Below are 13,616 nucleotides of genomic sequence, written 5' to 3'. Positions count from 1 at the left end.
CAGGCTGACTCTTAACTCACTATGTAACTGAGGATGACATTAAACTCCTGGTCCTTCTTCTACTTCCCAAGTGCTAGGATTACAGACATGTGCCACTGAGTCCAGCTCAAATGATATGACCACTGTGCACATGTGTGTGTGTGTGTGTGTGTGAGAGAGAGAGAGAGAGAGAGAGAGAGAGAGAGAGAGAGAGAGAGAGAGAGAGAGAGAGGCTGGGTGTTGAGCACAGGCCAGGGTTTCATACACAAACTCTAATGCTAAGCTATACCCCCAGCTGACTCACTTGGACAGATGTGTTTCACCTTCCTGCTAGATGCCAACCACCTTGAAAGGTGACTCAGCATCACATCCCCCATGGCATCTGGTGGATGGAACCACTCAGGGACTGGTCCCTATGGAGACTCGCTCTGTCCTTCCTAGGTTACGCCTGCAGTCTAGCAGGACTGTAGGCCATATCTTCAGACTGATGTTCCTTCCCTATTCCTTCCTTTCAAATGACTTCCCTTCTCAGGAGCTACCCAGAAGAAGGGGTGAAGAGGACAAAGAGGGAGACTTGGGTCAGGCTCCCTACTTTTGTGAAAATATGGGGGGGCAAGGGAGTGTAGGTAGGGGTTTAGAAGAGACATCCCTGTGCCTAACTTGGATAATACAGAGATTCGGCATGCCACTGGATTGATGCCCCACATTTTAATCTAATAAAGCCCCAAACTTGCCAGGTGTTGTGATGTAGCCCGGTATCCCTTTAAGAGTATGGGAAGTTCTAAGGCTGGCCTGGAAAAAAAAAAAATCAAACAAAAAGCCACAAAGCAATTCTAGAAGAAACTCTGCCTTCTGCCCTCTCCTCAAATCCTCCTCTTTCACGAGAACACAAGTTAGAGTGTGTTCTGCTCGACACTTTATCCCAATCTTTCCTTTTATGTCTAAGAGCCTCAGGCTTTCTCAAGGCCACAGAGCTTGCTGGTGGTCCAGATTCCATCTGTGGCTCCTGAAACCCCACACAGCCCTTTGGTTGTCATTCTGGTTCCTCTGCCTTCTCACACTCTTCTCTTGATCTGCTTCTCACAGGCAGCTCCTGGGAGAGATGGAGAGTGAGGCCCTCTGACAATAGGACATGGCAGTAAGGCTGGGGTGTAGTAAGAATTTAGGAGTTTTGGTTTCTTTGAAAAGACACAGAAATATGGGAACGTGTTTTCATTTTAATCCCAGGTGTGGAATATGAGGCTGCTTCAGACTGTCCACAACTGTGTGCCTTGTGCTCTAGCAGGGGCGTGGTTTTGCCAGCTGCAGATAATTTCTGTGATTGCATGGTGTCTGGAATTCTGGGAATTTTTCAAAGGGTATAGCTCCCTTTTTGCTAGAGCTCCGATAGATTGCAGTTTGTTAAGTAGTCATGTGCAAAGAAGGAGAAATTAGATATCCAGACAGCAAAGATCAAATGTGCTCCAAGGAACTTGATGCCCCATATCAGCAGGAAGTCGTCTAACAATAACATCGTCCCCTTTCCAACCCCTAACTTTATTCAGGGATCTCTTTCGCTTTCCTCTCTGTCCCTTTTCCTCTTTTATCTAGGATGAGGGGGTTAAAAGTGTGAAAGAAAGGAGGTGAGGAAGGGTTTAAGAAAGAACCCACAAAGTAGCCAAAATAGCCACGCTGGGGTGAAGAATTCAGGCTGTGCCCTTCGGAGTATCATGGCAGGAAGCTGGCAGGATGCTGGATGTCCTCCGACACATGGGAGGAAGCGGAAGCAGTGGGAACTGCTGTGGTGGCAGCAGGCTCCCTGCCACATCCTGTTGGGAGGCCACCTTAGGTCTGTCATGGAGCCAGCTGGTGTTGGAGAGGGGAGGAACATTTTAATTACTCAGGTTACAGGGGAAGGGGAGACAGGAGTGGGGGAGGAATACAGACAAAAATCTAAGATGAAATTTGCAATAATATGATTATAAATTTGAACAGTTCTTTCCTTTCTTCAGACAGGATATGAATGAATCAACATGGTACCTGGGAGCACCCACGTTCTTGGGTCTGTCATCTGAATGGGGGAGAGTTATTCAAATATCAGACACACTACTCATTAGCTGAAAAGCCCTGGCTCTCTCCGGGGCTATGGTTTTGGTGGAGTTCTGAGGTCACAGAACATTCCAGAAGGCTGCTCCAATGCCTCTCTCAAGTTCCTCCTTGTCCCTTTGGAGTCTGAAAATATCAAAACCCAAGACTATGCTTTTCCCACAGAATTCTATTCCTATTCTTTGACAGAACTGTAGCTTGTCATGATGTTGGACCAGCTTGTGAGCCAGCTAAGGAAGGCTTAAAGCAGGTGGGGTGGGTCTTCCATTGCTACTGTGTGGCATCTTTCCTACGGTCTTGAGTAGATGTCAAACCCTGGGTTCACTCTATTTGCTGCCCTTCTAGGATCTACAGACTCTGTTCCCAGTTCCTGGCTAACCCAGCTAAACTGCCTAAGACCCAGGGCAGGCTGGTTTCCAATAGTCCCTACTGTTCCCCGTGTTCCCGAAGGAGGGGCAGACAATCACTCTATCTATGTAGCCCCTTGTCTCTCTCTTTGTCCTGTCAAATGGCTCCAGTTTCAGTATCTTTCTGTCAGGCAGATGTGACTCCCACAAAGACCTTTGCTCTCTAACTAGTTACTCAATCACCAAACAGATACTCTGTTTCCAACATGTGTCAAGTTGTGGCCTGCCCTTGTCAAACTTACCCTGTGGGAAGAGAGACAGTAATGGGATAATCTCAGAAGGTGTAGGCTTGTAAGGGAGGGGAAGTACCTAGAAGAACAGACAGAAGTGAATGTAACAGAGTGTGAGGATCTGAGCAGGCTTCTAGGAGCAGGTGATGTTTGAACCAAGGACAGAAGGAACCTGAGACCCTCAGAGAAGGGAGGATGAGTGCTAAGGAAATTGATTTGATAGGGGGATGTCCTATACAAATACCCTTTCTCTAGTGGTTTTCCATCACGATGCACAAGGGAAACATCTTAAAAGCTTTTAAAATTATGTATAGCCAAGGGCTGGGAGTATGGCTCAGTGGTAGAGTGCTAAACCAAGCATATGCAAAGGCCCTGGATTCCACCAATAACACTGATAACAAGTCTACAGATGTCTAGAGGTCTGTATGGAATCAGTTTGGGTATGACTTAAGCATCAAGGCCCTTAAAAGCCACAGTGAAGAGTCTGGATATGATGGCTTGGGCCTGTGATTCGGGTTGGCCTTGAACTCAAAGACATTTCGCAAGTGCTGGGATTAAAGGAGTGTGCCACCACCTGGCTTCACTTTGACCTATAATCATCTTTTTTTTTTATATGAAGTCTGACTAAATTGCCTAAACTGGTCTTAAACTCTTTGATTTAAGCAATCCTCCTGCCTCCTTGGATTTAAGCAAAGTGGCTGGAATTTCAGTCATGTATGACTATACCCAGTTTTGCCTTGACTTTCCCTTCCTTCTCTCTCTCTCTCTCTCTCTCTCTCTCTCTCTCTCTCTCTCTCTCTCTCTCTCTCTCTCTCTCTCTCTCTTTCTTTCTTATACAGTGTTCTCCTGAAACAGTAGCCCAGACTGGCCATGAACTTGCTATATAGCCCAAGCTGGTCTCCAACTGATGGCAATTCCCCAACAAGGAAATCTAGAGCTAATCAACAGATGATCTATTAGCTTGGTTCAGCCTCTAGGTGCCGCTCTCAGGGCTGGAGGGCCGTCAGACCCCTCATCTTTCTTACAGGTTGTTACTTAGTGGTCAAACTAAGGCTGCTATAGGATCCTATAGTTGTCTGTCCTCCAGGCAGGATTTGAGGGGGAGGCCCCATTCCTCCCTGATTGGTTCTTCCTTATACCGCCACATTTTGGCTGAGAGCCTCTCCCTCTGCCTCTACTCCCTCGAGCTCTCAACTTCTCTTCCTTATACAGGTTGCTCGTATCACCTGACCTGCTTGGCTCTAGTTACACAACAGTCTGTTGCTTCCTAGGACAACTTTTAATGGGACTCAAAGGGGAAAGAGGATTTCCAGGGCCTCCAGGAAGATGCCTTTGCGGACCCCCTGTGAATGTGAATAACCCCTCCTTCGGGGACTCCATGTATGGGCGTGGCTCCCCTCGAGTTCCAGCGGTAAGGCTCTTCAGGGCGTGGTGTGGGTGGGTGCCGCGGATGCTCTCTACTTGATCCTGGGCCTTCGTGGTGTACTTTAGGAAAATTCACTTTCCTTTGTTAAAATGGCTACCCACTCATTATGGGAAATTACAAAGTGGGGGACAAAAATCAAAGGGAAACCGGCAAACTGTTACTTTGGATGTGAGGTCATTAAGGGACGTTTTCCACACTCTTTACTTTCAAGCCTAATTTTGATGTGATTATATTGTCTGAAAGAGTTGTGCTTGGCTTGAGGATGGAGCTCAGTGGTTGAGTGCTTGCTCATGTGCTCTGAGTTCAGCGCACAGTACTAGAGCTAATGCTCATCACTGTGTATGATCACTGTTAGAGTCATCTCCAGACAAATTACTTACCTAAGTCTGTCGCATCATCTTCTAAGCCTTGGTAGCCTGATTTTAAAAACATTTAAATATGTTAAATCAAGGCGGATAGCTGTGGTTCAAACTCAGACATTCTGAACTGGCTCAACATTCCTCCCTTAGAAGCAAACAGAGAGTCAGTTCCTCTGGCTTTCCCTGTCCTGCAGGGAAGTTTTTCTGGACCCTGACCACTATGTTCTCTGGCAGATTTTTGTGGTCAACAACCAGGAGGAGCTTGAGAAGCTGAACACTCAGAATGCCATCGCCTTTCGAAGAGACCAGCGATCTTTGTACTTCAAAGATAGCCTTGGCTGGCTCCCCATCCAGGTACTCTGAGGCTGGACCCTTGGGCTGTGATCCCCTTGTCCTCAGCCAGAAGAGAGGCGCTCCTACTAGAAGGGGGGAAAGCTAGGGAATTGAAGCTGGACAGAGCTTCTGCTGTGTGTCTGTAGGAGAGAGGCAAACATCGTCCCTCCTTCATCTTCTTAGCAGCGCTCCACAGCCCCACGCCCAAATAGAAGCTCATCCTGAGCCAGGATTCCCTTTGGGAAAGATGATCTCTGTCACCCCTCCTCCCTGGAGGAAGATGAGGGACTCTCCTAGATCCAGAACACCTGCTCCAGGGCAGAGACTCTCCTACCTTGTGGCTGCCCAGACATGCCACCATCGTTAATGTTTTTGTGTTCCTTTGGCCAGCTCACCCCTTTCTACCCTGTGGGTTACACCGTAAAGCAGCATGGCACCTGTGGGGATGGGGTCCTGCAGCCCGGGGAAGAGTGTGACGATGGGAATCCGGATGTGAGTGACGGCTGCATTGGTGAGTGGGGCCCAGCCTGGGAGGCCTGGCCAGAGCGGTAGGGGGTTGGTGATGGTGGAGGGGAATCAGCCCATAAGCCATGGCTACTAGCTGTGATAGTTTTAGGTAAAGGCAAGGGACAATATACCTAGGAGCATGTCAACAGAAGAGGTATCCAGGGTCCTGTCTCCAGAGAGGCTTTCCTTGCCCTTGGCCCTCTCTCTTCCAAGCCTGACTTCTTGACAAACTCATAATGCAAGCTCAGGAGGAGAAAGTAATAGCCCCCACTTTATACACTAGGGAGAAAGGCAGAAAGAGAAGCCAAGGCTGAATTAGAGCACCTTTTCTAATGGACACTAGGTGCAAGCCCTGTCAGCTGTCCGTGGATGGGCCAATACTGCCTCCAGACTCTCGGATAGTGCTAACACCTGGCTCTGGAGGATTTGCAATGATTTGGGGGTTTTGCTATTTTGTTTTGTGTTGTGTTGTTGTGTTGTGTGTTTTTTACATAAGGGTAGGAGGTGAGATGGAAGTAGTTTTCAGAGTCAGGACAGAGTTCAGCAGCTGGTTCTGGTTGCTATACAGCTCATCAAGGAGGTGAGGGCCATTTCCAGCTGAGCCTGGCTCTCTTGACTGTAAGAGAGGTTTTCTATAACAGTGGTTCATGTCTTCAGAGATCCCTCCAGTTGATGTGTAAAGAGGTTGTCTGGAGGTGGCTTGGGGTCAGTGCGTCCATCCATGACTCAGTTTGCTGAGGTCGGAACTGGAACTGTGTGGACACCATTGCTGCCCTTGATTTCTAGAAGCTCAGGGGACAGAGGGCAGACACTGAGAGGAAGATCCAAGCAGGGTAGGGTTGAAAGGCAGGGGGAGATTGTTACTCTCGGGGTAGCTGCACCAGACCTCTGACAACTTTTGGATGACCATCTACGGGGTACTGGCTTTTCTCAGGATCCCTTCCACAGGAGCCATCCTAATAAAAAGAAAATAGTGGGGTCTTCCTTGCCCTTTAAAAAATGGTGGGTCAGGCATTGTAGCACATACCTATAATCCCAGCATTTAGAAAGCTGAGGCAGGAAGATCGACAAAAATCAAAGGCCAGAATGGACTACATAACTAGACCCTGTGTAGTAGGTATGTGGGTGGGTAGGCAGGTGGATAGATGGGTGGGTGGGTGGATGGATGGGTAGATAGGTGGGTGGATGGATGGGTGGGTGGATAAATGGATGGATGGATGGACGGGTGGGTGGGTGGATGGATGGGTGGGTGGATGAGTGGGCGGATGAGTGGGTTTTCCTTGTAGGAAAACAAAGGTCTTTTGGGAGGTTGCATGGTCCCTCAGGAGCCCAGGCTGAGCCTAGTGGTAGCTTGCTTCCCCAGAGCTCTGTGCTGACAGAGGTTCCCCATGTTCTCTCACTGGGGTCTACTCTTCCAGTCTCTTAAGCCTTGCCTTACCTTACCAATGCTCTACAGTGTTTCTGTGAAGGGGAGGCAGCACCACCATCTTAGTTTCACAGGTGACATGAAGGTTCTTGTCCCTGATAGGCTTGTTATACAGAACTTTCATCTTAGCGTTCTTACTTCAGGGTATGTCAGTGTGACGCATGGTCTTGGGTAAGTCTGAGGCCTTATGAAAGTTGGTTCTGAAGTGGGCGCACTGCTCTTGGGACTCCTCTGGGCCACACTGTCCTCACTATGTAGGCAAGCCTGTCCCATTCTGCCCCTTCTCAGAACTATATCTTTTGTCCCTCTAGACTGTCATCGGGCCTACTGTGGAGACGGTTACCGGCACCAGGGCGTGGAGGACTGTGACGGCTCTGACTTTGGCTACCTGACATGCGAGACCTATCTCCCTGGGTAGGGAGGCCTCCTGCACTCTTACAGTAGCTCCCCTCCTTGCTTTCCTGCACAGATTTTCTTCAAGGGCCCTTTGTGTTCCTGGTTCTTTGTAAACACTCAGGTAGGGTAGAGTCTCCCCTAGTTACCACAGTGCCTGAGAGGCCTCGGTCAGGCAGTCTGGCCATCAGTGGCATGCTGGGCCAGGGCAGAGCAGCAGCCTCCAGCAGCCTCCAGTCTGGCCACAGTGGTGACTGGGTTGTGGCCTGGGAGGACGAGGCGAGATGGCGGCAAACAGCATCTGTCCATCCAGCCGAATTCCCAGAGCATACTACCCACCTCCACAAATCTAGATAAGATCAGACCAGAATTAATATGGAACTTTAAGGTCTTAAGATATAGCTCAGAAAATCTGGGCAGTGGTGGTGCACACCTTTGAACCCAGAACCTAGGAGGCAGAGGCAGGTAGATCTCCAAGTTTTAGGACTACACAGAGAAACCCTGCCTCAAAAAAAAAAAACAAAAACAAACAAACAAACAAACAAAAACTAAACCAACCAAACAAGCAAAAAAGGATATAGCTCAGTAAGCCAAGGTTCCGTACTAGGAAAAAGGAGGCCAGCAAGAAGGCTCAGTGGGTAGAGGCACGTGCAAGCCTGGTAACCTGAGTTCAATCCTCACAGCCTATGTATATGGAAGGCGAGAGCTGGCTATACAAAGTTGACCTCTGACCTGTACATATACACCATGGCACACTCCTACCCACCCTTTCTCCCCCCATACACACACATACCATATACATACATATAAACTCACTCTGTGAGAGACAGACAGAAAGATACATACACATAATTTTTAAAAAGGAAAAGGAAAAATATCTAATCTTGCCAGTTCGTGGTCCCTCCAAGAAGCTCTCCCCTTCAAGGACCCCTCTAGCTGCCTCAGAGAATCCCCAGTGAGTGAGCAAATGTGTTAGTGTCCTAGCTTCCATGATGGTGTCTTCCATGCTACCTAAAGACCCCAGCTCCCTGCCCAGAACATAACCTTCCAGTCAGAATGGCTCTAGACAACACTGTACTCACCTGAGCCTAACGGAATCAGCGGTATGGTGCTCTAGGGGGCCACATACCTGCTGACTGCCAAAGTAACTTTTATTCACCTGAGGTAATTGTCCTCTGTCTGCTAACCTAGGCCTAGTCCTGGAAGCTTCTAGCCTCTGTACAGTCTGCTCTAGGCCTAGGATGTTTTCATCCTCTGAGATTTGCTGCTGAATAAGCTCACCCTTTCTAGCTCTTTCTGAACTCTGCCTGGCTGCTCAACTCAGCTATTCTGGCACAAAACTTCTCTCTCAGCCTCTCCTGAATTTCTCTGCTTGGCCTCCCATTAAGTCTAGCAATCTGTTGTGATCTTCTGGCTCCTTCTCGTCCTCTGGCTCATTCGGTCCTCACCAGTGTCTAGCTTGCTCTCTCTTCACCCTATCTCTGTAAAATTCTCCTGGTAAAGCGGCCTTCTTCCTTTCTCTTTCTGTCTGCACTGCTCTCTTAAGTAGCTTCCCTTGCCTCTCTGTTTTCGTGAGAGTTGGGAGTATCCTATCACTGACTTATTCTGTCAAATCTTTCTCTGATTTGTCATTTTGTCTGCCCCTCAATTAGAGATCATTTTCAAAATGGGTGCTTCCTTCCACAAACTAAACCTTCATTATTTGGAATTAAATGTGTGTTCTAATGGCATGTCTATATTCCAGTCAGGGGGACTAAAGGTGTGTGCTAAGGGCGGAGCCACACCACAACTAGAAACAGGTTTTTCCAGCAAACAACACAATCTCAGGGGTTCACGGTGTGATCGAATATCCTGCAGCAACTGAACTTTTAGCAGCTTTCTTAGTCTCTCATGAGTCCAATATCCTCAGCTTTAGCTTTTATCACTTACCTTCTGGTAGGCCTTCAGCAGGCCAGGCAGTAGACATCACCTTTCCCACAGTTACCTCTGTCCTGTCCAGGATACTCAGCCAGGATCCCAGTGTGTGTGTGTGTGCGTGTGCGTGTGCGTGTGCGTGTGCGTGTGCGTGTGTGTGTGTGTGTGTGTGTGTGTGTGTGTGTGCTGCCTGAACTAAGGAAGGCTCCTCCCAGCCACCTACCAGATCTACCCAGACTGAGCTGTTTAATGACTCCATAGAGTCCTGTAGTGTCCTCTGACACTGAGCTAAGGGCTGAATGGAGCCTGGGGCTTATTCACTATCTCACCAGAGCTGATACTTTAATCTCTAGAAACCTACAAGAGACAATTGTGAATGTATGTGGGTAAAACACCGTTTAAGGATTATCATTTGGATTTGCAGATGTGTAGATTACACTGTCCAACATGGCAGCCCCTATTCCATGTAGCTATTCAATTTTAAAATCATGAGAATTTTTAAATTCAATTCTTCAGTCACACTAGCCAGATTTCAAGAGCTCACGAGCTATAGCAGGCCGATGCCATCCCTTGGGCACCAACAGAGGACATTTGCATTAGTAGAGAGCGATCTCATAAGCAGCATGGGATACCCGTAGACCTTGAGAAGGGGGTGAGTGTCTCCTAGAGAATGTGTTAACATCGGGGCTAATCATTCCTCCCACCTTCGTCCCTCTGCTAGAGCTTAAAGTGGAAAACTCCAGAGATCCACAGCTCAGAGAGCAAAGACTTCCTAGAGTTTGACCCTCGTGAGGGTTGTGGTAGTCCAGTGCAGTTGGATCACTTTTTAGAGTGTGCTTTTCCTGCCCGCTATGCTGTCTGCTACCCCTGCCCTGAGCAATATCTTTGCTTCCTGCAGATCATACGGAGACCTCCGGTGCACCCAGTACTGCTCCATCGACTCCACACCCTGCCGCTACTTCACGTGAGAAGCTGCAGGAACAGGTGGGCTGCAGCCCATGGAACCGGTGGCTGTTTCTCTACCCATCACATCAAGCTGGCCTTGCCCTCTCCTGGGACAGTACCTGTTGACCTTCATGTGACAAAACAAGGATATATTCTTGCTGCTACAACATGCTTTTGACTCAGTATGACTGGAAGAGTTTTGGACCACTGAATCCTGTCTTAACTAAAAGAACCAGAAACCTTCTGTATGCCCACCCTGGAAACTGTTCCCCCTCCCCCAATCTGGCTAAACAGCTGGCTGTAATGCCTGATCTCTTCTGGAAAGATGCTGGCTCAGGCCGTGGATTTGGCTTGGCACTGTTAAGCATACAGGTGTCTGCAGGCCTGGTGTGGTTTGTTCTGGTCTCATCCAGGTTTTAGGGGTGCTCCTGCACAGGCTTCTGCACCTCCAAGCACAGCTGTTCTGACCCAAGGCAGCCAACTGTTGGGTCTCTCAAGATTTAAGAACCAAGAAACAGAGGCAAGCATATTCTCTCGGTGCAGCTCCCAGCTCCAGACCTGCTGAGGGACCCTTCCACTGGCCAGAGCCTCGGTCAGCTTCATGTTGATCAGTCAGAGGGACTAAGAAAGCCACAAGGTCCAAGCTTAGTCCCAGGAAGAGTATGAAGACTCAGCAGAGTCACTTGCGTGTGACCCCCACCAGGAACAGAAACCTTCCTCCTCTTGAAATTCTCTGAGGGCGCCATCTTGACCTTGTGGTTCTCTCTGCATCTTGACCTCTGCCTTGACAGTGCCCTCTACAACTGTGTCCTGTGTGGGAGACTCACTCTACAAGCCCTCATCAGGGCATGTGCTGATGTTTCCTCATGCTGGTTTCCCTGGTTTGGGGCTCCACGGCCAAGTTCTTGTTGGCTTCTGGAAGGGCCTTGTGACCCTCTTCCATGCACATGTTGCATACCCCTTGTTCCCTCACCGTGTGCCCAACCTCCCTTTTTCCTGGGATTCTTTATCCTAAACCCCGCATATCTGAGAACTGCCTTTCCCATATTTTCCGAACGGGGTTTGACTCTAGTTTGGGGAAACATTGCTTTTTGTTCCCCTTCCCAATGTGCACACCTGCCTTGCCACTCCATAGGCTGCTTCTGGGCTGTTGAAAGCTCTTCAGTAAGCTTAAATCTTGGGAACTCAGCAGATGGCACCTTCTCACCCAGCAAGTCTGAGCTGTGAACTGTAGTTCCTGAGAGAAATCAGCCTGAGGCTGCCTTCACAGGCAGACATCTCTGTTACTATTCTGGGGCTTCTGGGTGGGCAAACAAGGAATAAAGGTGATTCTTGGCTGTGGCCCACTCTCCCTTGGGTGCTGTGGCGAGTACTTACTGATCCTGGATGGAGTGGAAAGACTGGGTTCAGTTCTGCTTCTCAGATTCAGATGTCTGGATTCACAGAGCACCCAGCTTCCTTGAGGGTTCAAGAGGAAACTGGTGTCCACAAGGGTAGTGAGGCTTGCCAGCACAGTTCTGGCTCTAATCCTGCTTGAGGACCTGTTTGAGATGGGCGGAGACTTAGTGGCACCTGTAGATCTAGCTAAGAGGCACTCTGTCCTGAATCCCACACCTTGGGGGAACAACACTTAAGGCCTTAGGTTGCCTGACCCTTTTCACAGGCAACCACTGGGTACACATGTGCCAGGTAAATGTCCCCTGAGATAATTTTATGGCCAGCATGGAGATAGATGAAGGGCTACAGTGTGGTGAGAACATTGGTGGACACTCCCTAAGTTCACACCTAGTGAAGCACCTCTCCTAGCCTCAGAGGTTGCACTTTCTTCTAACTCCACCAGCTTGTCTGTGTAGATGCTGCTCTGTAACTCTGACAGGGCACTCCCCAGAGATGGCAAGGGATTTCCTTAGCTGCCCCGAGGCTGTCCCATGAGTGACTGAGATTATGACTAGTTCTTCAGAGATGCAATTAGCAACCAAATGAGGTTATACCAGCCACAGGGTGGTATTTATTGAAGCTTCCAGTGGTGGGTAGGTAGATCTCCGTGAAGGACCCTGCTTCATTTCTCTGAATCCTCTCTGTGGCCAGGGTCTCTTCTGCTAGTGTGAGCTGACGACAGTGTGGCTTCAAGCTCTTGTTTGCTCCCCAGCAAGACTCAGAGGAATAGAAAACAACCATTCACAGGTTCTCAACCACAAAGCCTCCAGTTAAATCTTGCCTTTAGATTACTTGCCCTGTTTTGGGACCCAGTTTTTAAGCAGTCCGGAAACATGATGTCTGCTGAGTCAATCAGAACTGGGTTCCTAAACATGTGCTGGCAAAGCTCACAGTGTTACATTTAGCCTACCTGAGAATTCTCTAGAAACATAATGGCTGCCTGGCTGACCACTGGGGAGTGGTGTGGGATGGAGTAGTGAGATGGTTCAACAGGTAAAGGCACTTGCCACTGGCCTTGATGACCTGAGTCCAATCCTTATAACCCACGAGGTGGAGGAAGAACCAACATGTTCTCTGAGTTCCACACACACACCACAGCGTGTATGTGCCCACATACTTATACGCAGAAGACAAATCACTGTAACTTAAAAATATTTTAAAAGAAGAGTTTAGGAGATAAAGGGTTTGTTTTTTTTTCTTACAGTTATAGGCTATAGTCCATCATTGTGGTGATGGACACTTGAAAGGTGTGAGGTCAGGGTGGTGGAAACTTGAAGCAGCTAGTCACATCCACAGTCTAGAGCTAATTGAGAAATTGATACATGTGTGTGCATGTGTGCCTGTGTGTCTGTGTGTATGTGCATGCTCAGCTCACATTCTCCACTCTTAGTTCAGGCTCACTGCCTAGGGAATGGTGTCATCCATAGTGGGCTGGGTCTTCTCACATGGTTGAACATAATCTAGGCAGTCCCTCAACAACATCCCCACAAATCTAGACAATTCTTCATCAAAACTCTCTCCCAAGGTGATTCTAGATTGTGTTGAGTTGACAAAGCTAACTATCACAGATGCAAACACTCTCCATCCCAGTGGCTGTCACTCTGGATCCTCTCACTTTCTGATAGAAAGTCAGCCAATTGTAATAGATGTTCAGGTGCATACCCAAGCTCTAGATAGGTTCTGTATGCTCTAGTAAGAGAGGCTGACTCACAAGGAACCACAATTGAAGAAAGATGGGGAGGAATTTAGGGGTTAGGGATTGGATTCCTAAGTTTGGATTATTATTTACTGGCTTAGGTCTAATAAATCACCTATCTAGAGAGCTAGCAGTGTTTTTTCTTTTGTTTTGTTTTGTTTTGTTTTGGGTTTTTGTTTGTTTGTTTTCTGTCTTAAAGCTATAAGAGCTGATTTAAGGACCTGTTTGGATCTCTTACTGCAAAATAGAAAAATAAAAAAGACAATGGTTCTTATATTGCTGCACAGTTTTACTGCTGGTGTATCCCACCGACAAAACAAACAAATAAACCTAAAAACCAAAAGCCCACCAAAGTAGGTTCCTTCACTTGCAGGGAGACAAAATACCAGAAGAAGGGACAGCTCTTCATGCCAAGACAGAGAGGACAGGATTTGAGGAAAGATGCATATAAGCTGACTGTAAATTGAACAGTGATGATC

The 13,616-nt window shown here is 48.1% G+C and overlaps 1 protein-coding gene across 7 annotated transcripts in view; it reads left to right on the top strand.

Moving 5' to 3' along the window:
* Positions 1–11,355, top strand: part of Colq (collagen like tail subunit of asymmetric acetylcholinesterase) — a 56,131-nt gene extending 44,776 nt beyond the window's left edge. For all 7 annotated transcript variants that reach the window (XM_031362103.1, XM_031362101.1, XM_031362104.1 and 4 more), the window contains 5 exons: positions 3,973–4,112; positions 4,721–4,840; positions 5,210–5,330; positions 7,064–7,166; positions 9,958–11,355. In XM_031362103.1, the coding sequence (XP_031217963.1) occupies positions 3,973–4,112; positions 4,721–4,840; positions 5,210–5,330; positions 7,064–7,166; positions 9,958–10,027 (554 nt within the window). In that variant the 3' untranslated portion in view covers positions 10,028–11,355. The remainder of the gene's footprint in view (positions 1–3,972; positions 4,113–4,720; positions 4,841–5,209; positions 5,331–7,063; positions 7,167–9,957) is intronic.
* Positions 11,356–13,616: the final 2,261 nt, after the last annotated feature.

Source organism: Mastomys coucha, unplaced genomic scaffold (genome assembly GCF_008632895.1).
Source record: "Mastomys coucha isolate ucsf_1 unplaced genomic scaffold, UCSF_Mcou_1 pScaffold9, whole genome shotgun sequence".
NCBI classification, from domain to species: Eukaryota; Metazoa; Chordata; class Mammalia; order Rodentia; family Muridae; genus Mastomys; species Mastomys coucha.
The sequence above is the reverse complement of the archived record's forward strand: the minus strand, read 5'-3'. Positions and strand labels throughout refer to the sequence as shown.